At 41.7% G+C, this 26,613-nt stretch overlaps 1 protein-coding gene across 1 annotated transcript in view; it reads right to left on the bottom strand.

Moving 5' to 3' along the window:
• TENM2 (teneurin transmembrane protein 2) overlaps positions 1 to 26,613 on the bottom strand; it is a 1,208,485-nt gene that overhangs the window by 222,440 nt on the left and 959,432 nt on the right. Inside the window, exon 6 of the mRNA XM_084838625.1 lies at positions 18,963 to 19,085. Within this exon, the coding sequence (XP_084694751.1) occupies positions 18,963 to 19,085 (123 nt within the window). The remainder of the gene's footprint in view (positions 1 to 18,962; positions 19,086 to 26,613) is intronic.

The following is a 26,613-nucleotide window of genomic DNA, read 5'->3' as shown; positions in this document are numbered from 1 at the left end:
ATATCTGCTGCTCCAGGTTTATTGTCCAAGGCCTCAACCACTACCTCCATGGGCCTCAATTGGTATAGGTATGGAACTTATGCTTAAGGGTTATGTAATCCACTTTACACTTTCTTCAGTTTAAGCTATCTGGCTCCTTTAAAGCATGATAAGATCGACATTTTTTCATTCTTCCGATACGTATCTATAAGAATATCGTAATACAAAATATTTAAATATTAAAGTTATATTAATACATGTGTTTTCGTTCAGATTGTTAAAGCTGACATGTTAACATGATCACAAGTATGGCTTATATACATTTGCACCCATATAAGAACACATACTTGGGATATACTTATATCTCTGAAAATGAATCAGTTCACCAAATTCTGTCATAAATTTTGCCGAACGTTATCCTTGGCAAAGACAGCCAAGACAGCACTTTCAACAAGGGCATAACGATGTGGCAAGGAAGTGTGAATAATCCAAGTAAGTACCAAAATATATCCTTTGCATCCATTGTCTACTATAAATGTAATTACCACTGCAACAAGTTTTCAATTTTAAATTCCAAATTGCCTGTGCTCTTGAGGCTTACACTTGCATGTAATGAAAAGCCATTTAAACATATTCTATTGCCAATGTCTTTACATGGTAAGAGAATGCTTTTACTGAACATTGTTAATCTTTGAATAACAGTTTTTAATAAGCTGTGTCTTTTTTGAATTTTCTAGGTTAATGGGTCTCCAGCAGTATCAGAGCACAAAGACAAAAGCAATGGCAAAGAAAAACACAAGAGTACATTGGCTACAAGTGGAATAAATGGGATTAACGTAATGTCAAGCAACATGGCTATGTGGCTATGCCCGAGTGACTCATCATTCTCCAGAGGCATCAAATGAAGATTCAAAATGGAACAATGATCCTTTCTACATGCATTCATCGCCTTTCATCTGAGGATCTACAAGTGCCTTGCACACACCAAGGAACCAAGCAACACAACCAGGTATTGTCATCGTCACCTTACAAAGAGAGACAATAAGTCAGTCTCTCTCTCTCTCAGTATCATGAGCATGACAATATACTTAGCATCATCAGATCAACCAGTAGCACTACTGGGAACCAAGCCCAGAATCTTGGCAAATATAGAAGGCATAATTTCCCAATCCATCACTTTCACTTGCGATTAAGGTTGCAACGTTTAACCAATTAATTGGTTGGATTAATCAATTACAGATGCAATCAGAGTAGGTCACACTGAACTTAGCTGGACTTACTTCTGAGTAAACATACATAACATTGCACTGCACAAATTTTTTTGATCAACTAAAAACGTTCCTGATTTTTATGTAGCAGATTTTGAAAAACAACCACACATACTGTTAATAAAGGTATAGCAGATGATAAGCACTATCTTAAAATAGGATTCCCTGCTACTCTTTCAGACATGGGAAGGAACATGTTCTTCTAAGGTGATGCTTCCAACACACACATGCATCATCTAAAAACAAAGAAGTTTTGCTTCTGCTTCATAACTATGATTACTGTTTTGACTCATATGAAAATCTATACAGAATTAATCATACACTTATTTGACTAATTTTTCTTTAATTAGGTGACAGCGTTACTTGAACTGTAGTCCCCAGTTTACTCAAGTGAGCTTTTTTTTTTTCCTCCTGAAAATGAAATGTTAGATTAGTCTTCCTCAAACTGGTGCTCTTCAGAGTGGGACTACAATTCTCATCATCCTCACCTAGCATGGCCATTTGCCATACTGACTTGGGTGATGGGAGTTGTAATCCAACACATCTGGAAGGCATCAGGTTGGGAAAGTATGCTGTAAATTCTCAAAGAAATACAGAGTAGGAAAACTCCTACTCATCTTTCAAATATATGAAAAAAGATGAATCACCTGAGAACAAGTTGAGCTCAAAACATTCCAGTTTTTTAAATTTTAAGTATTTCTTTATTAAATTTCTTAATCGCCCATCTGGCCGGTCACCTGGCCACTCTGGGCAATGTACAATAAAACAACAGTTTAAAACAAAAAAATTCCACATTAAAACATTGTATTTCTAAAAATACTCTAACCCACCCCAAATGCCTGCCTGAACAACCATGTTTTTAATGCATGGTGGAAGCTCATTAAAGAGGGGGCATGGCGGAGTTTCCTAGGGAGGGAGTTTCACAGAGTGGGGGCACCACAGAGAATGCCCTCTCCCTCGTCCTCACCAGCCTAGCTGTCCTGGCTGATGGGACAGAGAGAAGACCATCTGAGGCTGATCTTGTTGAGCGGCCTGTCTGATGTTGCTGGAGGCGCTCCTTGAGGTAGGCAGGGCCTGAACCATATAAGGTTTTAAAGGTCAAAACCAACACCTTGAATTTGGCCTGGAAAACAACTGGTAACTAGTACAACTCCTTCAGCACCGGAGTAATGTGATCACGCCGGCGGCTGCATTTAATCAGGTGAGCCGCCGTGTTCTGCACCAGCTGCAGCTTCTGAACCATCTTCAAGGGTAACCCCATGTAGGGTGCATTACAGTAGTCTAGACGAGAGGTGACTAAGGCATGTACTACTGATGGGACCAGATGGGAAGGTAGGGGCGCAGCCGCCGTATCAGATGGAGTTAGTATAAATAAAATTGTTTCTATAGAACCATTGGGTTAACATCTTTATTTGTTACTGTATTCATGCAGATCCACTGTGGGTAATAGAACTGTCATTCTTGCCCATGCTCTGCCAAACCCCTGCCTCACACTCACCTGTCATTCAATCCAGACACATACCAGCCACCATACACATATACAAACCTTTACTATATACATATTGTGCATGTAGAATTGCCACACAAGTCTCTATTATTTATCAAATTAATTAAACCTCCATTAGTTAATTATTAATTACAACATTTCTATGCTGCCCCATAACAAAGTTCTTGCTTCAGGAGAAAGGAGTAGTGAGCACTCATCTGATCCCCACACGTGATGCACTCTTTAGAAGTACCAGTGTACTTAGACTAAGAGGAGGACTATAGCATGCTACCACTCAAGTTAAGCCAAGCTTACTATGTTGATGGGACAAATGATAGACTCTGCTTTCCTTTGTCTCATCAACTTACTGTGAGACACTAGCAATATGAATATATAGCATTGTCTAATTAATTGGATCACTCTGTCCTAACATTTCTGCTGTGTGCAGTGGGGGCATGAGATTGTGCATTCCTGCCCAGCTTACTGGGTATGCCTGTCCCATTTGCATCATCCTGAGACAGTTACACATGGCATAATATTTGAATAGGATGTATGCATGTACAATCCCATGCATGTAAGCCAAAATCATGCAGTTCACTTCCCCTGCCCCAATCCAAGATGCTGACTGTACAATGTGGTCCTACTAATGTTGCATTGTATATATACACAACCCATTCAAACATTATGCCCAAGCATGCACATCCAAGGTGTCAGAGACATCTGCTGCCTTGCTCCATGTAGCCTTGCTCCATTTTACTGCTCTCCATAGTGAGAAGGTAGGGGAATAATTTGTGTTTAACAGAGTGAGAAGGTAGGGGAATAATTTGTGTTTCTCTGGAATATGTATTTTTGTCCACTGTCTATGTCCTTCCTTATTATTAACTACTGGCTGGTATGTATCATTAACAGGTATTTTCTCGTTAAGCAAGATATCTCGACACTTTAAAAATCTGATGACAAAATCAATGGCTGCACAGGCTATTTAAAAATTCAGTAAGTGAAAACAGTCACCTAAGTCTCTCCTACAGATATGGGTATGTGAATGCACACTAAGAGACCTGACAAATAGATTATGTGCCTTCTGCGTACTCCTATAGTAAGGAGTATTTGCAGAATTAATTAACTTTGTTTTCAATTTCCTTATCTGAATATTTCATAGGCATGAACCACACTGCAGTGAAGTTAATAGGAAGCTGTCTCTGAAAAACTTTGCTTTGAGCTCCAAAAGAATCTGCTCCTTGTAGAAAGGTGCTTTAGGTACAATCCTATACATGTCTAGACAGAAAAAGTCCTACAACTCACAGCATCCCCCAGCCAGACATGTTGGTTAGGGAATGCTAGGAGGAGGTGTAGGACTTTTATCTGTCTAAACATGCATACCACTGCGCCCTTAAAGTTCAAAACTACACAGCTGAAGTTGGATGCTGTGGCGGAGAGAATGTCACACTAGCCTCATTCTGCAGATTTCATACTTCTTGTTGTCACTACCATCTAATGCAGTAGATAATTTACCAAGCCCCTGAGGAAATATTTTGGAAACCGCTTAAGTTTGAACTGCTGACGTTGCGAATCTTCCTTTTTTCATGGGCAGATGAAACTGATCAATTTTACAGCACCCTAACTATTATAATTCTATAAAAGGGTGATCGGGTAGAATTAGAAATAATAAACAGGAAGTATTTCAACCAATTAAATAGGAAATATGCTTTAAAAATTATTGGAATCCATACAAGCGTTAGTGGCAAATCAGTTTTGAAAATGTCACCATAGTTTTACTTTAAAACCCAAAAATTGAAATAAGAAAAAATATGCTGCAGAGTAAGTTCCAGAAATGAAGCCCTTACTGGAGTACTTGTACAACTTAACAAAAGTTAAAAAGCGTGCTGGCATAAACCTGCTCTAGAGGTTATTCTGCATCACATATTTTTATCCGTAGAAAATAGAAGTGAATACTGAATATTTCCTAAGACATTACACTTCATTCCCATTAATTCTGTAAGCAGTGCAGCTAGCTCAGGGATCATTTGAACTCTTAGAAGGGCTCTGCAGACTTGTATTTCATTGTCTATTAACACAGTTCATGCCATACACGATACAGTTTTGAGCTGTCAATAAATTCTGCTAATAGCACTTGCTTATAGTTCTGCTGATTCTACATTCTTCTGTGTTATAACTTTGAAAGTATAACTACTACTTCTATGACTAACACTGAAAAAAGTGTGAATCTCTTACCAAGGCTCCAACATTAAGGCAGTTCTTCCAACTGAACACTAACATTCTTTGTTATCATCCAAAACACTAGAGGAGTTTTCAAAAGGGCTAAAATAAACATACATGGTAGGGGTACAAAATTTGTGGCAGAAGGTCCCTACCCCCACTAACTATGGGCAAGCATTAAGAAGCTAGGAAGAGCCCTGCTGGATCAGACCAAAGGCCTGTCTAGTCTAACATTCTGTTTCTCAAAGTGACCAACCAGATGCCCAAATGGGAAGAGCACAAGCAGGAGATGACAACAAGAGTCTTCTCCCGCTATTATTCAGAGGATGGTGATCAGGGAACAGTACTTTTCTACAGATGGTACTCCTTTCCTTGAGGTCTGTCAGTGCCGGGTCAAAATGCTGTTAATTACCCAAGTTTTTTAATCCGTTATTTCCTTTCTAGTTTTATTGCTGTTTAGATCTCTTTTTTAACATAAGCTTAAACCACATTTCCATTTTTTTTTATCCATGCTGAGATTTTTTAGTTCTGGTTTTAATTCTTGTGCTGTTTTAGCATTATATGGCTGATTGGTTTTAATTCAGGCCTGTTTTTTAATCTGTTTGTAAGCCGCCTCTTGGATATAAATTTATAAAAGGAAGAAATATTGGTAGAGTGCAGCTATTTTTGAAACATATTTGTGACTGTTATTACATTCTGTCATACAGGTTCCTAAGATTCTTGCTGGGCCTTATCTACACAGTAAATCAGATCTGCCTGACATGCTGGAAAAGTAAAATACAGAAATCCAAGCTGTGCAGGAGACAAATTTATTGCTACGATTGTATGAATCCCTGCTGGAACTGTAAAGAATATCAGAACACTTTTGTGGAATTTATCAGGATCCCTATGAGCACTGGAAGGAAACAGATTTCAAAGCCTTTCCAAGATACTCAACAAACAATGCTAGACTTTGCATCACACTATATCTCCATTATACTGTACATATTTGCAGCACACAAAAATTACTCTCCATTTCTATACTGCATCAAGGAAATGTGAAAATGTCAATGAATATTTAGTGGTGTGATAAAAAAAAGTTGTTGCTGTTTTTTTCTAAAAGGAAAATGCTTAATTTTTGTTATGTGAAAAACTTGCATTCTACCAGTCTAACTAAATGTTGTTAAAGAGGCATGACTGGAGAAAGAAATAAAAATGCCTGAAATCCCTGGAAATGAAATACTTGAATCATGGGTCCACAAAATGGCCACAGCAGATGCTGCAAATGATTAATAATAGTATTTCTACATATCTAAACAAATAGGGAATATCAATGGAAAAGAAACATAAAGGATTAATCAACACTAATGCAAACAGATATTAATTTCCTGAAAGTGAGGCTTTTGTAATTTGACTTCTTCTTTTTTACAGCATTAAGTTAGCATGGTTTTGTAGATGAGTCACGTAAGTGGGAGCAAGGATCTCTTCATGTGTAACTTTCTTCCAGTGTTTTTTGAGGAAGGCCTGTATCTCTATGTTGCTGATCTCCATTCCAACTCTCAACTCAGTTCAGCCTTCACACACACATAGAGCAACCCCCACTATTTTTTTCCTTTACCCCTCTATCATTCTGTTTGTCCTTTTCACCTCCATTCTTTCTCTAATTTCCCTCACTCCTTTTCCTTCCCTCGCTCAACCAGCCACTCTGTTATCCATTTCTTCTCTTTCCTTCTCTTTCTTTCCTGAGGCCCATGTGAAAGTGGCTGAGGCCCACTGCTGGACCCTAGTCCACTGTTAGAGAAATGCTGGGCTAGTACAAACCATACTTAGAGCCATCAACACTCCACAAAAATGACTGACATAGCATAAGCTAAAAGAAACCATGGAGGAAACTTAAACAGAAAACTTGAGGAACTTTAGCAACTCTGAACAGAATCCTAGTGGCAGAGTTTTAAATACTACAGGTTGCTGTCCTGACGTTTACTTGCTTATCTCAAATCTTCATAGGTATTAAGAGCATTTTGCAGTTGTGATTTTCTCCTTTGTTGTTCAGTCGTTAAGTCGTGTCCGACTCTTCGTGACCCCATGGACCATAGCACGCCAGGCCTTCCTGTCCTGCGCTCTCTCCCGGAGCGTGCTCAAGTTCATATTCATTGCATCAGTGATGCTAACTAGCCATCTCATCCTCTGCCGTCCCCTTCTCCTTTTGCCTTCAATCTTTCCCAGCATCAAGGTCTTTTCCAGGGAGTTTTCTCTTCGCATTAGGGGGCCAAAATATTTGAGCTTCAGCTTCAGTATCTGTCCTTCCAATGAGCACTCAGGGTTGATTTCCTTTAGGATTGACTGATTTGACCTCCTTGCAGTCCAGGGGACTTGTAAGAGTCTTCTCCAGCACCACAGTTCGAAAGCATCAATTCTTCGGCGCTCAGCCTTCGATATAGTCCAGCTCTCACAGCCATACATTACTACTGGGAGATTTTCTCCTTTGCCACATAGTTATATGAAAGGAAGTTTAAAAAACATATTGCTTCTTTTTACACAGGGAAGCCATAGTAATCTGTAAATCAAGCATGTACTTAGCCACCTGTAAATATAAGATTGATCTCCATGATTCATTTTTAGAGGGTGTTATTTACCCAGTGCAAATTATTGTTTTGCTATGCTGAGTGCGGTGTGGTGCTCAGTGTTCCTCAGAGGTGTGAGACCGAAAAAAACCCAGAGCCCAAAGGTCTCAATTTATCTCCTTCCCTCCCCCAAATTCTGAAAATGACACAGCATGGACAACACCAGCATAAACTACATGTGTCAAATAGACCAAATCACTAGGATATTATTGAAGAAAAGGGTCCAGGAAACTCAAAACACATTTTCTTTCTTAGCACTGAGCTCATTAACCACCATCAAGGAAGTTTGGAAGGTTTAAGATAGTATTTTCTGAAAGTTTAACCCCTTAATCCTCATCACCAAGAGAAACAAGTCTAAGTACATGACTGCATTTGATCACTTTCATCACTTATTATGCCAGTCTTTGTTATTCCACTCCCTATCCTCTCTTGTCCTTGGGCAGGGACCAAGGGGGTGTTTCCAACAGTGATTTACTCCGAGCTGGCTGCGTGTGGAGGTCATTAGGGATACATGAGGTCGTGGCCATCCAGCAGCCACCACGGAGCTTATTGTGGAAAAAACAGATTTCCTGATACTGATTAAAGACCAATTCTTTTCCACAAGTCAGGTTCTCCCCGGTATAGTTGCTGTGTGACCCAACCCTCTCATTGACCTCGGGTATGTTAGTCCTGCCCAGGGGTGTGCCTTTCACCATGACCCCAGTCAAGGGGTGTTTCCCCAGTGTTTTCCCCACTTGCATTTCCCTGTTTCCGCCATTTCCCCGCTGGCCACCAGAGTGCATTTTTTTTCGAGTAAAGGATTAAACCGAAACAGCGCTTTAGCACTACACCACAAACCAGAAGAAAGCAGTCCCCATTCACCAGCCACCAACTATATCCATGCTGGACATTTAAAGTTGTTACTCTATCAGGGGCTAGGGCTTACACTACTAAAAGAGCCGTGGGTGAGGTATACATATTGAAGTTCCCGACCAGATCACAGCTCTACAACTAGAGGCAGTTACTGCTGAATCCTCAGTTGCACATTTAGAAGGCATCATTATCACTCCACAGTGAAAAAAGCCCCAGTTCTCCAGCAGCACATCTACCCCCCTGGCTATCTCATTACATCAGTACTGCACATTTTTGCCATCAATGTGCATACCCTCATCTCAGTATTTCGCTATTATTCTATCACTCTATCATGAAATAGCAGCAACATGCTTTTGCGCTATCATGTGATAGCGCTATCACGTGATAGAGCATTAGTTCAGGGGTTCTCTGAACTCCCATTGTGCTCACTGAGGCTTGTTCCCAAAACTGCACTATCACACATTTGTGCTATCGTGCGGTAGCACATGTATTTGGGAGTTTGTACTAATGTGGTAGTGCGGGTTTAGAGGAAAAGGAAAAGAAATGGCGGAATCGGGCATAGGTTGGGGAAGTGGAGCACTAAGTAGACCCAGGGTACATTATGTATTCATCAGGTGAAAGGCAAACTAACTCCCCTAATGGCTGTGAAGTGCTATTTCAAAAGCTGTACGTCTCTGATGTTTGGTTCAAGGCTTTTCGGGACTAATTAATGCCAGTTTCAATTGCTTCAGGGGGCAGGAGAATGGGGGGGGGAGAGCCTGTGGAGGGGAAGCCTCTCTGATTGGTTGAGCAGCCCCTACCAGTCTGATGACGTTCACTTTCAATCTCCCCACCCCACCCGGAAGTTTGTTTCAGCGACTTATAATGGTTCAGGGAACTCGTTAGTGGAGCCCTATGAAGAGCCATGCCGATTCCATGAAAAATCCGGTATTTCTCTGTTTGCTTCACCCTTCCGTTGTCATGGAAACACAGCCCAGGTGAGTGGGTTTGTGGGTTTTTTTGGCTGAAGTATTTTGCAACAGCCCCATTGAAAGCTCCATTTACAGGGATGTTTCTGTAAAAATTAAGGACAATCCAATTGCTACTATCAAATCACTAACTATTAAAAAAATCACAGACCACAAATAAAGACAATGGTAGAAAACACAAAGACAAATCTGAAACAACAAACCATGTAATATCTGTCTACTCTGTCTTATCTGATATAAAATATATTGCTAGGCACAATTATGCCAGGGGGAAAAATCATCACCAACCAAGTAAGTTCAGATTTGCTCCTATAATAGATATAATCCTGGCCTACATCCCAAGAATAAAGTTTATGCCTTGTTTTGGATAAATCTATTATAGCACATACAATACGCAAGACATAATTCTGGCAAACCAAAAAACTAAAGCTAAAATATCGGCAGCCGATGTAACTCTTTAAGACTTGACATAATATGATCCCATCTGGCTGTGCTAGTTATAATTCCGGCAGCAAATAGGCCGCCACATTCTGCACTATTTGATGTTTCTGAGTTATCCTTCAAGGGCAGCCCCATGTACAATACATTCCAACAATCTAATGAGAAGGTTACCAAAGCATGGATTGCCATAGCAAGAATATCTCCTTCATCAGCCTTCCCCAAACTTGTGGCCTCCAGATGAATTGGACTACAACTCCCAGAATCCCCCAGCCAGCCAATACATTTGGAAGGCACCAGACTCAGGAAGGCTGTCTTACATTTGCACGCTCTTAATATCTGGTGCAGGACCTGTTACAGTTTTCCTGAAGCAAAGTGCTGTTTATTTAGCCAAAATACCAGACATACCCCATACCCTCCCAATGATCTCAGCATAGTCAATGGCCATGAAATGCTAACTATTGGGGAGGGGGAATAGAAAACCAGGAAGAAGCGGGGATGTAATGGAATGGGGTATTGTGGAAGACAGGATGTCTTACTGACCGGAACAATAAAATGGAACACTCCACATTGCAACATTTTATTGCAGGTCCTGCTTGTACCATGTAAAATGCAAAAAGTTATCTTTTATCAGATTTGCCACATGACCAAGAGATTTCTAAAAAAGAAATGACACACCTCACTTGTCTGGAATATTGGATTCCCACCTGAGTAAGCACTGGAACTACCAAGAAGAAAAAGAACAACAATGACACCAGTAATACTTATATTGAAACTATATACCCAAGTTGTCTTCCCTCTTTCACTTTCTAGTTAAATAAATAATTACAACACCCCACTCTCACCCCTGGAGGGTGCTCAAGACGTAATATGTTTTTATGACTGCGCTGAAATACAGGACCCTCCTAGCAAACATTTTAAGCTCATAGTTGGTAAAACAAAATTTTGACAATCTTTAAGAAACTGTTCCTGCATATAAAGCATGCCCATCTTTTAGCCTGGTGGCATAACACCTAGAAATATTAAACGATGACGACGACACACCCTAAGACCATATCTGAGCACAACAGGATTGGGGTTTGATCTAGGAATCCCAGCAGACCTTATCCTAGTATCCTAAAGCCACATATAAAGTCCTACTCCTACCTAGTCACTCAGCATGCATAGTGCCACTTTTCCCCTCTGTTCTCTGTGTAACAGGTTTTAAGTGTGACCTTCTCCAGGAGGAATCCTCCTTCTTAAGAAAGAATCAGAAGACAGGCCCCAGAGCTGTTATTAGCATTGCTACGGGTGAGATAAGCTGCCTTGGACTTCCCTATGCCCACCTGTCATTCAGAGAAGTTGTCATAAGCTCATTGTCACTTTTTTTTTCAGCCAGCCAGGCAAGACATTTCCCTAGAACTGTGCCCTTCCTCCCTTAGCTTTACCCTTGTGCAATACCACTGATTAGGAAAGTATGCCAACAGTCTTCCTCCAGCCTCCAATTCAAGACATGCTCTCGCCTAGACAGACTGCCAGACTGTGGGGGTGGGGTGGGGGGAATGTGTTCTTGACATTGCCTATCCTGCGGGGCACCTCCTTTTCTTGTGCTGTGGCCACCCATGTCTGGAGTTCTGATTAACTATCTCCCCTAGTTCCTATAAGGAACATCTGCAGGTCTATCCCAATGTGCTTATTATTTTTGACAGGAAGGCTTCAGAAATCTCTGAGACAGGCACAGAATGCTCATCCATGGTGAGGGACACAGCTAAAAATCCGTGCTTGATATTGCAGCTCACCCATCTATTAACTGAAACCTTGACAATTTGCTATCTTTCTGCTTCAGTTCACCATCATCACAAAGGGGATAAGTGTGATGTATCTCAAAATGTATGTGAGAAGGATTAAGGATTTTGCTACCTTTTGCAAAACAGAAGTAATATAATAATAAATAATATAGGTTAATTATATTTAACAGCAATAATAACATTATAATAATATAACATATATAACATCATGGTGGCTTGAAGTACATTGAGTTTATTAACAATCCAGGTGCACAGAAATCAAAATCTTTGCCAGTGTTCAATCCTGCATGAATTCACATTACCACGTTTTGCTTGTTTGCATCTTAATGTGCTCCTAAGGTATAATTTACATGCTACAGAAATTAATAAGGTTAAGCATCTCACAAAACATTGAGTATCTTGATTAAAGCTTAGTCTAGGTAAATGCCTACACACAACAAAGTAGGATGGGTAAGAGGGCTGGAGATACGGGTTTTGACATTTTGTATGTTTCTATTTCATGTGTCAGAAAACTAAAAAGAAAGAAGAGTTTATTTACCTGATGTGTTGCATGTTAAAATGGTTGGTAAGGTTATTCGCAATAAAAAATCCTGCAAGCATGTCACACTCCTTAGGAAGATAATGTGTGAAATATCCTGAATATTTTTAAAAGTCAAGACATCTTGACATTGAAAATGTAGAACTAGGAAGTATTCCTGTGATTATTTGTCCACTTCCCTGACAAGGTACATTGTATCCTGACATCTGATTCATTTAGGAGGCCACTTCTTGATTTAACAGCAAATTATATCCTTTTAAGTAATGGTGCCAAAACCCAGTTAATTTCAGCCCTACAGTGCCTAACTACATTATCTGTAAATTTTCCTCTCCCTCTCTGGCGTTTGTAATTCTGGGACCACTCCTTCAGCCCAGACATACATTTTGGAAGCCACTCCTTAATTCTTTACCAGATATTTGTATGGTGGTAGTAAAACTCACTTCAGGTCAGACTATGACCTTGTTCAGACATAATGGTGGCATTCATATTCATGTTAATTAACCCACAAATTTCAGAGATGAGTGTCTTCTGCGAGCCACTTCCGGTTTCTAGCAACAACCTACAACTGCAGCATTCGTAGGTTGTTACCATGATGTCCAAACCCGGGCACTTGGAGTTGTTCATGGGTTAAACAACCACAAGTTAACCCAAGAACAAACTGTGGGTTAGTTTGGGATTGTTTAATCCATGAACAACCCCAACTGCCCAGGTTTCCAAGTCACAGTAACAACCTATGAATGCAGCATTTGTAAGTTGTTGCTGGAAACTGGAAGTGGCTAGCATGTAACACGCATCCCTGCAATTTGTGGGTTAACTTGGAGTTCAGCAAATTGCCACCGAACTATGCTTTACGTCTGAACGGCCCCTATGACTCAGTAGTGAGTCCGGACCCACCAGCTGAAGGCCAATGTTGTATACTACTACTGTGTATCTTTCTTCCTTTTTCTCATAGTTTTACCAGGGCCAGACCCTTTGAGATTTTGTTGAGAAATACAAGCTCAACATGCTAAAAATATTTTCAGCTTTTGGTCATTATCTGGATAAAATACAAAGCATTTCAGTTACAGGAGTAAAATCTGAGCACTCCTCAGCATCAAAATGTGCACCCACTCATGACTACATAGAGATAATACTTCCTTATGCAGTCACCGCTGTGCATGTTTACTTAGATGCAGGTTCTATTGTTTGCAGTGAGGTTTGCTCCCAGGTAAACATTAACAGGATTGCATCCCAAGTGGGTCACTCACTTGCACACTCCACATTACAACAAGACAGCATTAAGTTAGGGCTATCTCATTGCTCATGTCTGAAAGGTAAATATGTGCGTGTCTCAGTTTGGAAGGCCTTTTTTTTTTTTTTTAAGTGCTTGCTGGCATCATCCTGAGCTCTGTCAATTATGAAAGGTCATTCTGCCCAGCCAAGGGAGGTGAGACCTGAAACAGCTGGTGTATGAAAAGCTTGACAGAGGCCTTCTTAAAAACTGCTGGCCCGGCAATACTAGCCTTAACTTAAGTGAACAAGGAGGAAAAGGCAGCAAACCTTTCAAACATGTTCTCCTACCGTGCCTTGTTTTTTTTTGAAGTTTTTAAAAATTTCAGTACTGTACAGCAGAGGCACATGGACTCAAATATAAGATTCTTTAAATGTTTTATTAGGAGCATTACTTAGCCTATAGCACCTGGTATCCCAGGCCATCTCCCATCCAAGTACTAACCAGGCCCATCCCTGCTTAGCTTCTGAGATCAGATGAGATCAGGGGCCTGTTTCCATGAGCAATTTACTCTGAACTGGCTATGTGTGGAAGTTGTTAGGGATATATGACATGGCCATCCAGCAGCCACCCCACAGCTTATCAGGGAAAAAACAGATTTCCTGAGACTGCTTAAAGTCCAATTCTTTTCCTTAAGTCGGGTTCTCCCTAGGGATGGTGGAGAATTTCTCCACGAATCTTCGGGAGGCCGAGCGCCGAGGCATTCGGCCCCCCAAAGTGTTGGGGAAATTCTCCGCTGCCCCCCCCCCCAGGATGGGACTTACCTTCAGCGAATGTCCCTCTCGGCGGCGGGTCCCGGCGGCGGTTCGGCAGCGGTTCAGCTGGGGCGGGGGCGGGGGCGGCGGCCGGTCTCCTGACCAGGTGCTGCCGCCATTACAAAATAAAAAAGTAAAACACACACACACACACACACACCCGTGATAGGCTACGTGATGATTTACGTAGCCTATCACGGCTAGATTTCCAAAGTCAGCCGTGATAGGCTACATAAATTGTCATGTAGCCTATCACGGGTGACTTTGGCAAAAAAAAAAAGCGTGTACGCAAATGGCGGCGGCCCATGGGCGCCGCCATTTGTGTTCCTTATTTGGTCCCAGTAGTTTACGTAAAGATTTACGTAGACTACGGCGAAAATAAGGGCAACGCAAATAGCGTGCCCTTACTTTCGCCGTAGGCTACGTAAATCTTTATGTAGACTAGATGTGCCAAAATAAGGAACGCAAATGGCGGCGCCCATGGGCCGCCGCCATTTGCGTACGCACTTCCCCCCCCCAAAGTCACCCGTGATAGGCTACGTGACGATTAACGTAGCCTATCACGGCTGACTTTGGAAATCTAGCCGTGATAGGCTACGTTAATCGTTACGTAGCCTATCACGGGTTTTTTTTTGGTTTTTACTTTTTCTTTCGCGGCTGGGGAGACGGGGCGCTTCTCCCCGGCCTGAATTTCGGCCGGGCAAGGCAGGGCGCCTCCCCCCCCGGCCTGAATTTTGGCCGGGCGAGGTGGGATGCCTCCCCCCCCTCGCCTGAACTTCTGGGGGAGAAGCGAAGCGCCTCCCCCCCACCGCGAAAAGTTGCTGTGTTCCCCAACCCCCACATTGCTCTCAGGAATGCTAGCCCTGCCCAGGGGTGTTCCTTGCACCATGACCCTGATCAAGGGGTATTTCCCGCATGTTTTCTGTCCTTGCACAAACCAATTAGTGTCTACTCAGAAATAACTCCCACTGTGGTCAATGAGGCTTCTCCCCTGAATAGAGATCCTGCGTATTAAAATGGGGGCTGGTTTCCATCTTTGTGTTTACTGCTCTCTTTCCCACAACAAACCCATTATTGTCTCCTCAGAAGTAACTCCCATTGTGCTAAATGAGGCTTGCCCTCTGACTGCCCACATCAGTACTTACGGAGATCCCCTCAACTGAAATGGCACAGTTGAAAGCCCAATTCCCTAAGTGCGGTTAAGCACAATCTTGATTGTCTGATCATCTGTTGTTTGCTTTATTGCCTTAGGAAGTAACTAATTCAGAGTTTCCTTATACACATCCTGCACGGGAGCGGTTCATTTAGAAAGGGGGCTGGTTTCCCATCCCCATGTTCTCCCCCCCCGCCCAACTCTTTCCAAGCACAAGCATATGTCTGTCTACTCAGAAGTGACACCCATTGTGTGCATTGGGGCTCATTGGGAGGCTTGTCTTACAAATGTACACAAGGGGAAGTAACTACTTTGCACCTTCCTCATGGAGCCTGGGGGGGGGGAGAAGCCTCTCTTATTGGTTGAGCAGCCCCTGCCACTCAAATGACATTCATTCCACCCACTGTACCCCACCCGGAAGTAAGTTATGTGTAGGGATGTACGAAAGTCACTTACCTTCTTATGAAATTGATTCGTGGTGGGGGGGAGGTGCCCCGTCCCCCCCTGAAATTCTGGCTGGGGGGGAGGCGCCCCGTCCCTCCCCCCTGAAATTCTGGCCGGGGGGGAGGCGTTCCGTCCCTCCCCCCCCCCGAATCCTGGCCGGCCGGGTCCGCAAATGGCGGCGGCCGTAGCTGCCGCCATTTGCGTCCCTGCAGTCAGCCATGATAGGCTACATAAATGTTTATGTAGCCTATCATGGCTGATTTAAAAGAAAAGAAAAAAACCGCGCGTACGCAAATGGCGGCACCCATGGGCGCCGCCATTTGCTTATGCACATTTTTTTTCTTTTAAATCAGCCGTGATAGGCTACGTAAACACTTACGTAGCCTATCACGGGATTTTTAAAAAATCTAGCCGTGATAGGCTACGTAAATCTTTACGTAGCCTATCAATTTTTGGGTTTTTTTTACTGGAAATGGTGGCAGAGGCAGCCGGTCGGAAGACCGGCCGCTGCTGCCACCGCACCGCTGCCGGCGCCGCTGCCAGGAAGATTCGCCCAAGGTAAGTCCCATCCGGGGGGGGGGCGGGGGGGCAGACCATTTCGCCACCAATTTCGGAGGGCCGAATGCGCTGGCATTCGGCCTCCCTGAGATTCGTGGCGAAATTCTCTGACATCCCTAGCTTATGTGAAGCCACTTAGAATGGTGTGATGTACACCCTCGTGGAGCCCTACTGAGACCAAAAGCAGCTCCTAAAAGAATGTGGGTGAGCCACTCCTCCCTTCTCCTTCTGTTGTTATGGAAACAGGACCTAGGTGTGTTCAGGGTGGTACGGCTGTAGGTGCATCACTTAGTAAGATCATTTACATTCTTTACTATTTACAAGTTCCTAAATCATCCATTTCTTTCCATTTCAGCCCAGTCTTGGTTTTCAGACTGACAGGAGGAGCTAAATGTGATAATCCTATTCTTTTTCTAGCAGGGTTTTTGTGTCTTCAGCATCTGTATAACAGGTAGAATTCAGCAGGTGAAATGTCTCTCAGTCCTGCATCTCTGTGACAGAAGAAGTGTTGCTTCTGGAACATCTGCCTGTCATGCAGCTGTAAAGGCAAAAAGGCCCTGCCAAAAGAAAGGCAACAAGCCTACATAAGAAATAAGAGAGTAAATGGAAAATATTTCCTTTCATTGTGATACTGTGTGTCAGAGGACTGACTGTTCATTTTTAAGATTGCCAACTGACTAGAAAAAAATGCCCTGGCCTGATAGAATGCCTTAAATAGAGGTTTGATCTACAGAAACCAGAAAGTGAAGTATTTTAGGGCACTGAGACAAATATTAGTACCTGCATGTGGGTTGTATCAACTGGTGTTATTCCACTGATAGAAGCAGCAGTTCCATCAGCAGAACTGGGAGCAGAGGTGATTCCCCTCCGCCAAACCTTCCCCCTACACCCATCCCCATGCACCTTTAAAATCTCCTTCAGAGGACTGCAAAACCCTCTGGAGTAGACATTAGGGTGGCATGCCAGGCTGCATTAGGAAAGAGGGATAAAACCCATCATGCTAGCAGATAGTGACATTGAATTTAACCCAATGTCTGCAGGTCAAGCCAGCGATAAAGAAACAGCCATAGAAGCCAGCTGAAGAAAAGTTGGAAACTCTCTTCATAACACTGACTACCCACAGCTGAAACAATAAAAGATGCAAGATCTTTAGGATGATAAAAAATCTACAGCTCACACATTTACTTGAAAATGGTAAGCACATGTTTTATAAACACAATCACTCTACTTTCTTTTGAAACTTACAGCTGGTTTTAGGAAAATTATTCTTCTATCCTGTAAAATCCCTGCTTTTCTTAGTCAGTTTTCCTGGTGAGGGGGAAATGGAAGCCATAATCTCTTTATTCTAAGCAAGTAGGGATGTACGAAAGTCACTTACCTTTTACGAAATTTGATTTGTGGTGGGGGGGAGGCGCTCCGTCCCTCCCCCCGAAATTCTGGCCGGGGGGAAGGCGTCCCGTCCCTCCCCCCCAAAATTCTGGCCGGGGGGGAGGCGCCTCTTCCCTCCCGCTGTGAATCCTGGCCGGCCGGGTCTGCAAATGGCGGCGGCCGTAGCTGCCGCCGTTTGCGTCCCTGCAGTCAGGCGTGATAGGCTACGTAAATGTTTACATAGCCTATCACGGCTGAGTTAAACAACAACAACAACAACAACCGCGCGTACGCAAATGGCACCGCCATGGGCGCCGCCATTTGCGTTCCTCATTTTGGCACGTCCAGTCTACGTAAACATTTAGACGCTATGCTATTTGCATTCCCTTATTTTCGCCGTAGTCTACGTAAATGTTTACATAGACTAGACGTGCCAAAATAAGGAATGCGAATGGCGGCGCCCATGGGCGCCGCCATTTGCGTATGCGCATTTTTTTTTTAAACTCAGCCGTGATAGGCTACGTAAACATTTACGTAGCCTATCACAGGATTTTTTAAAAATCTAGCCGTGATAGGCTACGTAAATCGTTATGTAGCCTATCACGTTTTTTTTAAAAAACCCCAAAACTTGGAAATGGCAGCGGTGGCAGCCGGTCGGAAGACCAGCTGCCACAGCTGCCGCCGCCGAACCATTGCCAAACCGCTGCCGGAGCTGTTGCCGCCAGGGAGATTCACCCAAGGTAAGTCCTGTCCCGGGGCGTTGGGGGGGGCAGACTGTTTCGCCACTGATTTTGGGGGGCCGAATGCGCTGGCATTCGGCCTCCCCGAGATTCGTGGCAAAATTCTCTGGCATCCCTATAGCAAGCCCTGCATAGTTCTCCTTGGTTATATCAGGTTCATACTCTTACTCTTAGGTATTTCAGCTACCCCACAGTATTGGGTATGAAGCACAACAGCCCATGTTAGCAACACTCTGAACTTCTGGGGAGATTTGTCTTCGTTAGAAGCTGATATTCTAGAAGAAGGAGTCTTTTAAAACCATTACAATTAGTGTGGCAGCTATGCCATAAAACGTACAAGCAGTATTCACAGCAAATAACTGCTGCAGTCAAATAATGCACATAACAATAATCTTGACAGAAGACCGTGAAATATGTTTTTAATATGCCCAAATGAAATATACTTACTTTAAAACTTTAACTACAAGCCGGAATATGTGAAAGACTAGTTTTAAATTTCGGATACTTTGAGGAGCAAAAGATACAGCTGTATCCTCACCTTTACCTCCAGATGGCATCGTTGCTACATCATCAGAGCCTGGCAATCCAGTCCTTATCCCATTGTTAAAGGTGTGTCCATCTGCTGGTTGTAGCTGCCAGTTTAGCCCAAGCATATGCATTGCTGCAAAACACAGAAAGCCAGGAAAAATAAACACACAATGCATATATGACAAAAGTCACGAGGAAAGAGACAACCATTTTAAATTACTGCTGCTTCAGGAAGATCTTGAAAGGACAGCTTTTCTAAGGGAAAAAAATTAATATATGAGACAAATGTTGCTTATATCTGTTGAACTGCTACATGGTGACAACAAAAACAGATAGGACTACATATAATAAATATAATTCATTAAGTGGGTAAGACAAAAAGTGTATTTCTTATTAGGTTACTATAATCTGTACATCAAGCATTAAGACAAAACATTCCTCAAAATAAGATTTTCTTACTATTTTGGTGTACAAAGGCCGTAATACTATTCACACCTAGCTAGAAGTCAGTCCCACTGAAATAGGTGGACTTATTGCTAATGAAATGTGACTAGGATAAAGCTGAAAGTCTGATCACTGCCTATGTTTAAAGTTGTAGTATTAGTAATGCATGTCACAAATTCAGAGCTTTTCTCTGTATTTTAACATGTGGAGATTCCCCCCCCCCCATACATTTAAATATTATTGTGAAAAGCTTTTGTTCCAGAATAGATATTAAATGTTCATTATTTACAAGAAAAAACTTGCATGTCAAGGTCTCTATCTTTCCACCAGTGGAAAAAAGGTAGCCAAGACTGAAACCCAACAACGGTGTTTAAGATTTGAAGGTATAGTAGTATGACAGCAGCATTGTTGTCTGTGGCTCACGCTCATTTCTTTTTAAGCTGTTTGAACCTAAAAATGTATAGTGTAAATGTTTTACTAACACTGTAAGTGGGGTTGCAGCTTTGTGCTGAATGTACTTGCTGGCAAACACAGGTTTGACTGTGTATAATGTGTGAGTTGGACCTTTGATGAGTGTAGACACCATGGGCACAAATACCTCTATCATTCCACCTTCAACTCTTGGGGTGTGGGGGTGTGGAGGGATACTCTGCTTATTTTTTATCTGTTTTAAATTGTGACTTCATAATGGTGCCATTAGTTGTATTTTGTTGTTTTATTGTAATTATTTTGATTTAATCCCTGTAAGCCAGCCACATATTATCAATTATGACTGTATGAATGTATAATTAAATTAACAGATAAATAATTAAACAAATTTGTTTCAGGGTTTCTATGGCTTCAAAATTGAACAGCAGCAGTGTTCCTCAGTATAGGGATGCTGTAAAATATCAAGGCGATCCGTGTTGCTGCAAATGCAAATGTCTTCCAGTTATTAAAGCTTAAACGACAGAGAGGTTTTATCAGGCTGCCTGCCATGTGAATGCTTGACAAGTGCTTGCTTTGTGAAAGTTACCACTGTTGTTTAAATAATGGAGAGTCTGGGATTTTTTCAGCTCACCTTCTATCCTACATGGGGCTTGATCCAAATTTGTGCCTATGGGTCATTCAGCAGCTCTTTGTGATCTGACTCAAAGAGTTACCAATATTTTGTAACATTTAAAACAATGGTAAACCCAAAATAGGATTGCTGACTTGTTTTCCTGCACCAACTGAGTAACAGGCAGCAACTGTTAGATGAAACTTTCCCCATCAGTGAATTTCTAGGCCAGTGAAACCTCTATGTACTGGCTTCTGCCTGTCAGGTAGCTTTTACAGGCCTAGGAGCCCTGCCAGAAGAAAAGCTGGCTGACAGTAATTGATAGGATAGCGAAATTTTACTAATACAAAGATTCATATCTGGAAAATAACTGCCAAACTATGTTTGTCGCCTTTGAGCTGCCCTTGTGGAAACCTATATGAGAGTCTCATGCCAGGTTTGCTTTAGAAGTGAGCAGCTCAGAGATTACAGGTACTGCTGCTCTTTATATTATCACTATCTAAAGTTGCTTCAGAACACACCCTATATTTTTCAAGTCCCCAGTCCAGCGGAAGACAGGACAACCATGGTATTTTCAGCCCATTCTTTTTCTGGTCAAGTAATCTGGACCATTGCTTCCCAGCAGGACTGCAAATATGCCATGCAGCAGGTGAGGAAAGCAGGTAGGCAGCAAAAGCAAGAAAGGAGTGGGCTAGAGAAGCTGTCGTTGCCTCATTGCATCAGGGAGTTTAAGAAGTGTTTACATGAACTCCAGATTGTGACATGGCATCCCTACCAACATTTCTTGTTTGGGAAACAAATTCTGATGCCCAAGTGCACCAAAGTATGTACCATGCTACTTCATTCTTAGTTGTTCAGAAATACCTGAAAAACTAGAAAAGTAACACCCACTGTTATAAATGTGCTTTGAATTACCAATATGTGAGACCAGCTACAAAGCTTGGAGGCATTATGTTTCCCAAGAACCACTCACACTCAATCATCTTGTTGTTAATCTGTGTTAAGCACTACATGATTTTATTGAATTCACATGTATACCCTGTAACCGACTGGTCAGTTGTTGAAGGACTGGGAAGAGGATACAGTGGGTTAATGTTAAAAACAGTGTTTTTTTCCTCTCAGGAGACCATGGTTCAAACATGGCAGAGGTCACAAACGAAATGAATTTGGTAGGCCTAGTCCCCAATGATAGTTATGCCTAGAGTTCAGAAGGAATGCACAATTCATCACCATTGACAGTACCTCCTCAAGAGAGGCCTGCAAATGAAATAGCAAGGTCTTGGGGGTCAGGATAAAGGGCCAACAGAGCAACTGTGTGGAGAAACAGATCCAGGCCTGACAACTTTATATTTGATTCTGCTTAGGGCAATTAGTCATTTTAAAATATACGAGTACTAAAGTGATAAAATCCTAGTGGAGTGAATACCATAAGAAACAATCGAGTAGATAAATATATTAGTACACTTCCCACATAAACAGCTACGCCTGCGTATGGGGAAAAAAGCAAGTAGAAGAGCAGGAGCATAGCTAGAATGAATCTCAATTCTGATTTTGCTAACAAGCCACACAACTGTAGAGACACTGAGCAATAATAAAGGGAGATGCTCAGAAAAGAAGAGCATATCCTTCATATACTGAGGTCAATACAGCTTTGTGGGGCATCACTAAACTGTTCTCACACAAAAGTGTCTGGTAAAGGATAAAGAGTCAATCGATAAGTATTAGATGAAATATGTGGAATGACATAGTCATCTGCTTGTGTAAACACAGTAGCCGGCTACATACTGTGTTTAGAAAGAGGGTTACCAAGAGCTGCAGATTTTTTTTTAAGGATCAGCATTGTCAATATATAGCAGGAGCAGAAACTATCCACCTCTCATCTTACATGAAAGACATTAAGTTTGCCAAGAGCAGATACTCAACAGATACCAGATTTTTATGAATAATAAAGTTTATACAACTTCAGTGGTTCAAAGGGATCTTCTTTATAAGTATGACTCAAACCCCAGAAGAAAAATAATTCGTACTATAGGTGATTACCAACAAAACAAATAAAGCTTCAAACTGTGAAAGATCTGTTCAATATATGCCAAACATCTGTAAATTCATTTTCTTAAATACTAGAACTAGGAAAGAAGTGAATGAATACAGTTGTTTCTCACATTTTTACTTTTTTAACTGAGGGCTGGCATGAGTGGTTAGAGCCAGCTTTAGAACTCTAGGAGCTAACCAGTAAGATCTTCCTTGTCATTGACCTGTAAATCCAAATTACATCTATTCAGACACTGCTTCTCTTGGCTGTTCCTGAAGGCCCAGGCACCTTTAAACATCAACATGCTCTTTCAGTACATTCACCTGTCCTCATGTCATCTTAACAGCTTTGAGGTGTTTTTACCTCATCACGCAGCATAGGCAGCCTTGAAATATCAACCCAGGTCCCAGTCCGTGCATCAGTTCAGATGCCTCAAGTATTGGTTACAAGACACCCAGCAGATCTACAGGACTTAATGCCCCAAAGCATTTCTCATAAGATGCCTTCTGCCTACACCTCAAGTTGGTTTCAAAGGCTTCATGAAAATTTTTCTAGGTATCCAATTCCAAAGCTAAAACCTTTGCATTCCTTTGATAACAAACATATTCTGCACATAGTTAATAAATAGCTGAGGGCCAGCTTTAGTTATGGGAATGGAGGAGGCACATATTGGTGAGCTTAGGTAGCACAAATGATCGTCTTTATGGGACCATAGAGCCGGAATGGGCAACTTGTGGCCCTCCAGGTGTTTTGGCTTACAACATCAGCCCTAGTCAGCATAGCCAAAAAGTGAAGGTTGACAGGAGCTGTAGGCCAAAATATCTAGAGGGCCACAAGTTGCCCACCTTAGAGACTATAATTTAATGTAATCTTCATGTAAAATTAGCTTGGTACTGGTGCATAGAGATCTACTCTAATCAGAGGCAGCTGGTGATTCCAGTTCTGGAGGGGCAGTGATTCCATTCTGGATTTAAGTTACCACCAGCCAAAACTCTAAAGGTGCTATTCAAGGTTCAGCACCTTGGATAGCACCTTTAGAGTTTTGGCTGGTGGTAATGTAAACCCAGAATGGAATCACTGCCCCTCTAGAACTGGAATCACCAGCTGCCACTGAGTCTAATACTAGGAAGGTGCTAAATTAATGCATCCCCACAATAAAAATGAGACACTGGAAATGTATTGTGTTGCCATGTACTACAAGTGGAAATGCAACAGTTGTTTTCTAGTCAGGTTTTATAAGATTCTCGCTGCAAACCTATGCAACTAAGTCCTATTTAACTCAATCAGATCTACTTCTGAGTAAACATCAGTCTGCAGGACTGTTGCAGTCTGTGCATTAAATCACACTGAGTTCATGTTTTGCTGAAACATATTAATGTTAACCTGTACTAGCAAATGTGGATTTGAAGCCTCATACCTGCTGCTTGATACTCGGCCTCTACAGCATCAGGCAGGATTATACAAAGGCAATGGAATATGGAATGAGGAATCCTTTCCAATTGTTTCCAATCCATCCTCCAGTACTAGATGGGAGAAGAGGGGAACTAATGGCTGTCAGCATGGATATAGTTGAAGGATGAATGATATAAACAACTGCAGTAAAGAAAAGTCCAGGTTCCACTAAAATGTATGTATTGTTTGCTTTTGGATACCTTTTTCTAGGGCCCATATAAATATAAGGAAAGTAGGAATGGAAGTCATCTGACGATTTGAAGTGTGCTTGCACACAGAAGAGGTTTTGGGGAAATAAACACAAAAACCTCTTTCAAAACGGAGTCAGTGATTTTTCTTCTCCAGGCATGTACTGCGTGAATGGAATGGAATGAATTTTCAAAGGAATGCACGACAGATACGCCCACAAATCCCATTAGCAGTAATGGGATTTGTGTGCCTATCGCCCATGCAATGTTTTGAAAATTTACCCCTCCGTGTCCAATTTCAGTCTTTCAGCTTCCAAAATACTTTAAAAGCTTACACACACTTGGAATTACATTAAAGTTTTAAAAAATCACAAGATCTGGCTTCAAATTCCCTGAAGCACCACCAGAAAGCATGTTTTGAAGAGAGCTGGAACAATAGCAACAACCTGTATTATCATTACTTTTCTATCTATTATTCTGACATCAATGAGAACAAATTTCTGTTTTATTCTCTTTTTGTATTTCCTCCTTTCAATCCTCCTTGCAGAAATGTTTTGATTTTGTGCCACTTCCCGAATGCAATTTTTGTCACAAGAATGATAACAGTACTGCATGCTGCATTCAGAATTTGAAATCTCATGACAAAGCCTGTGCAAGAGAAACATAATGCAGCAATACTATTCATCCATTCTCATGACAGACCTTATATTGTACACAGAGCAGCAAATTGGCACAAGATTCATCAATTCCTGAAACCAAATAGAATGAGCCTGCTTTTGTGGCAACCTTAAGATTCAAAATGCAACCTTCTTTGCCAAAAGACCTCTTTGGCTACAGGACCTGAATAACGAACAAGCATAATAGTTTGCATTTGAGATGGAGAAGAACAAACATGTTAAAAAATAGTCCGTTTACTTATTGCCAAAGTTTCTACTCTTCATCAATTCCACATGTGCCATGTTCCAAATAAAACACAATTTCAGAAATTCCAAGATTCAGAAAATATTCTTCTATATCTACTAACACATTCATTTGTTTTAATTTCTATCTCATTGTATCACAAGGGCTGAATCTACACATAGCAGTTATACTGTTATCATACCATTATCATAACTATTGGTGCTCATTAGTGTCATGTGTACCAATAGTTATGATAACGGCATGATAACGGGATAATTGGTGCTCATTGGTGTCATGTGTACCAATGGTTATGATCACGGCATGATAACAGTATAACTTCTATGTGTAGATTCTGCCAAGAACTCTGAACAGGTAATAGCTTATTGAAAAATAAATTAGAAATATGTAAAACAATACCAAATTGGGCCAGTATCTCATCCAGTATGTCTGAAATCACCACTGACCAAGCAGACTTGACTGAATTCAGTCTGGAAAAGTCGTACTACAGCTGGAATTAGTACCTTGTTTATGTGTGATGTAGAACAACTCTGTTGAATGGGATAAACATAGCCCCAGCGTCCAGAGCCACAGCAATGAAATAGCTAGTGGTACTGCAATCTCCAAACAGCCACATAGACCTAGCACCCAGACGCCTCGTAGTAGCAAAGTTCCTCATCATATTCTTGCAAACTACTCAAGATCTATGCAAAAAACAAACAACCCACAATTCTGGGCCCAGAAGCCCAGGCCCTCCCTGCACCTGCCGTCCTAGAAGAGATATGAGTCCAGACTCCTTTTCTCCTATAGCTAGATGAAATTGTAGCTGTAGTTAGGGGTGAGTTTAAAATGCATCTAAAGAGCAGAAGAAACAGCTATACTTTTACTTGACAGTTTTCTCTGACTGTTCTCAGCAGGAATGAAATTGGTTAGGAAGCAGGAAAAGTGTAGAATCGTAAAAGAGATATTTTAGGAAAACATTGCAGGAACATCTAAGGTAGTATACCTTTACTAGACGTGCATTTGCGGCCAAGATAAATTTGGAATCATTGTAGCATACTCAAGACAGGATTAAACTTTAGGCTAAGTATGTGGTAAAACAGCATTCCTGCTGTCGTGTAATTATCTGAGTGTGCCTGTGGGTGAAGAATGGAATATGCCTACCTGTGCCAGCTTCCTTTAAAGCTCTTCGCAGTTCAAAATATGGTGGCTATTTTGTTATCACAAGAGACGAACAGTAGCCAAGTTCCCAACTGTGGGAAGTTTAAAATATATAAGAGACAAAATGACCATGGATGTTCTAGCACAATGTTTAATTAGCAATATAAGCAGAGGGAGGTGGAACCACTATTTAAAACTATGGTTGAAAGTGGGTTTGAAAACTATGGGTATGAGGAAATCTGGCTAATGCAAACTGACCAATGAATAGTGTCATTGCGTATGTAACTCTAAGCCATGATTAACGTCAACTAGGCAAGGGTTGGGGGGGGGGCAGGGAGAGGAAGCACATGTTCCACAGGCTAGCTCCTGATTTGCACACCATGATTTGTAGTAAGCTCACATTACAACTATACCAGATGCATCACTTTTGTGTTATACCTTTAATATG

The sequence above is a fragment of the Heloderma suspectum genome, chromosome 2, assembly GCF_057233095.1.
Source record: "Heloderma suspectum isolate Gila_16-S chromosome 2, 16-S_ref, whole genome shotgun sequence".
Lineage (NCBI taxonomy): Eukaryota > Metazoa > Chordata > Lepidosauria > Squamata > Helodermatidae > Heloderma > Heloderma suspectum.
The sequence above is the reverse complement of the archived record's forward strand: the minus strand, read 5'-3'. Positions and strand labels throughout refer to the sequence as shown.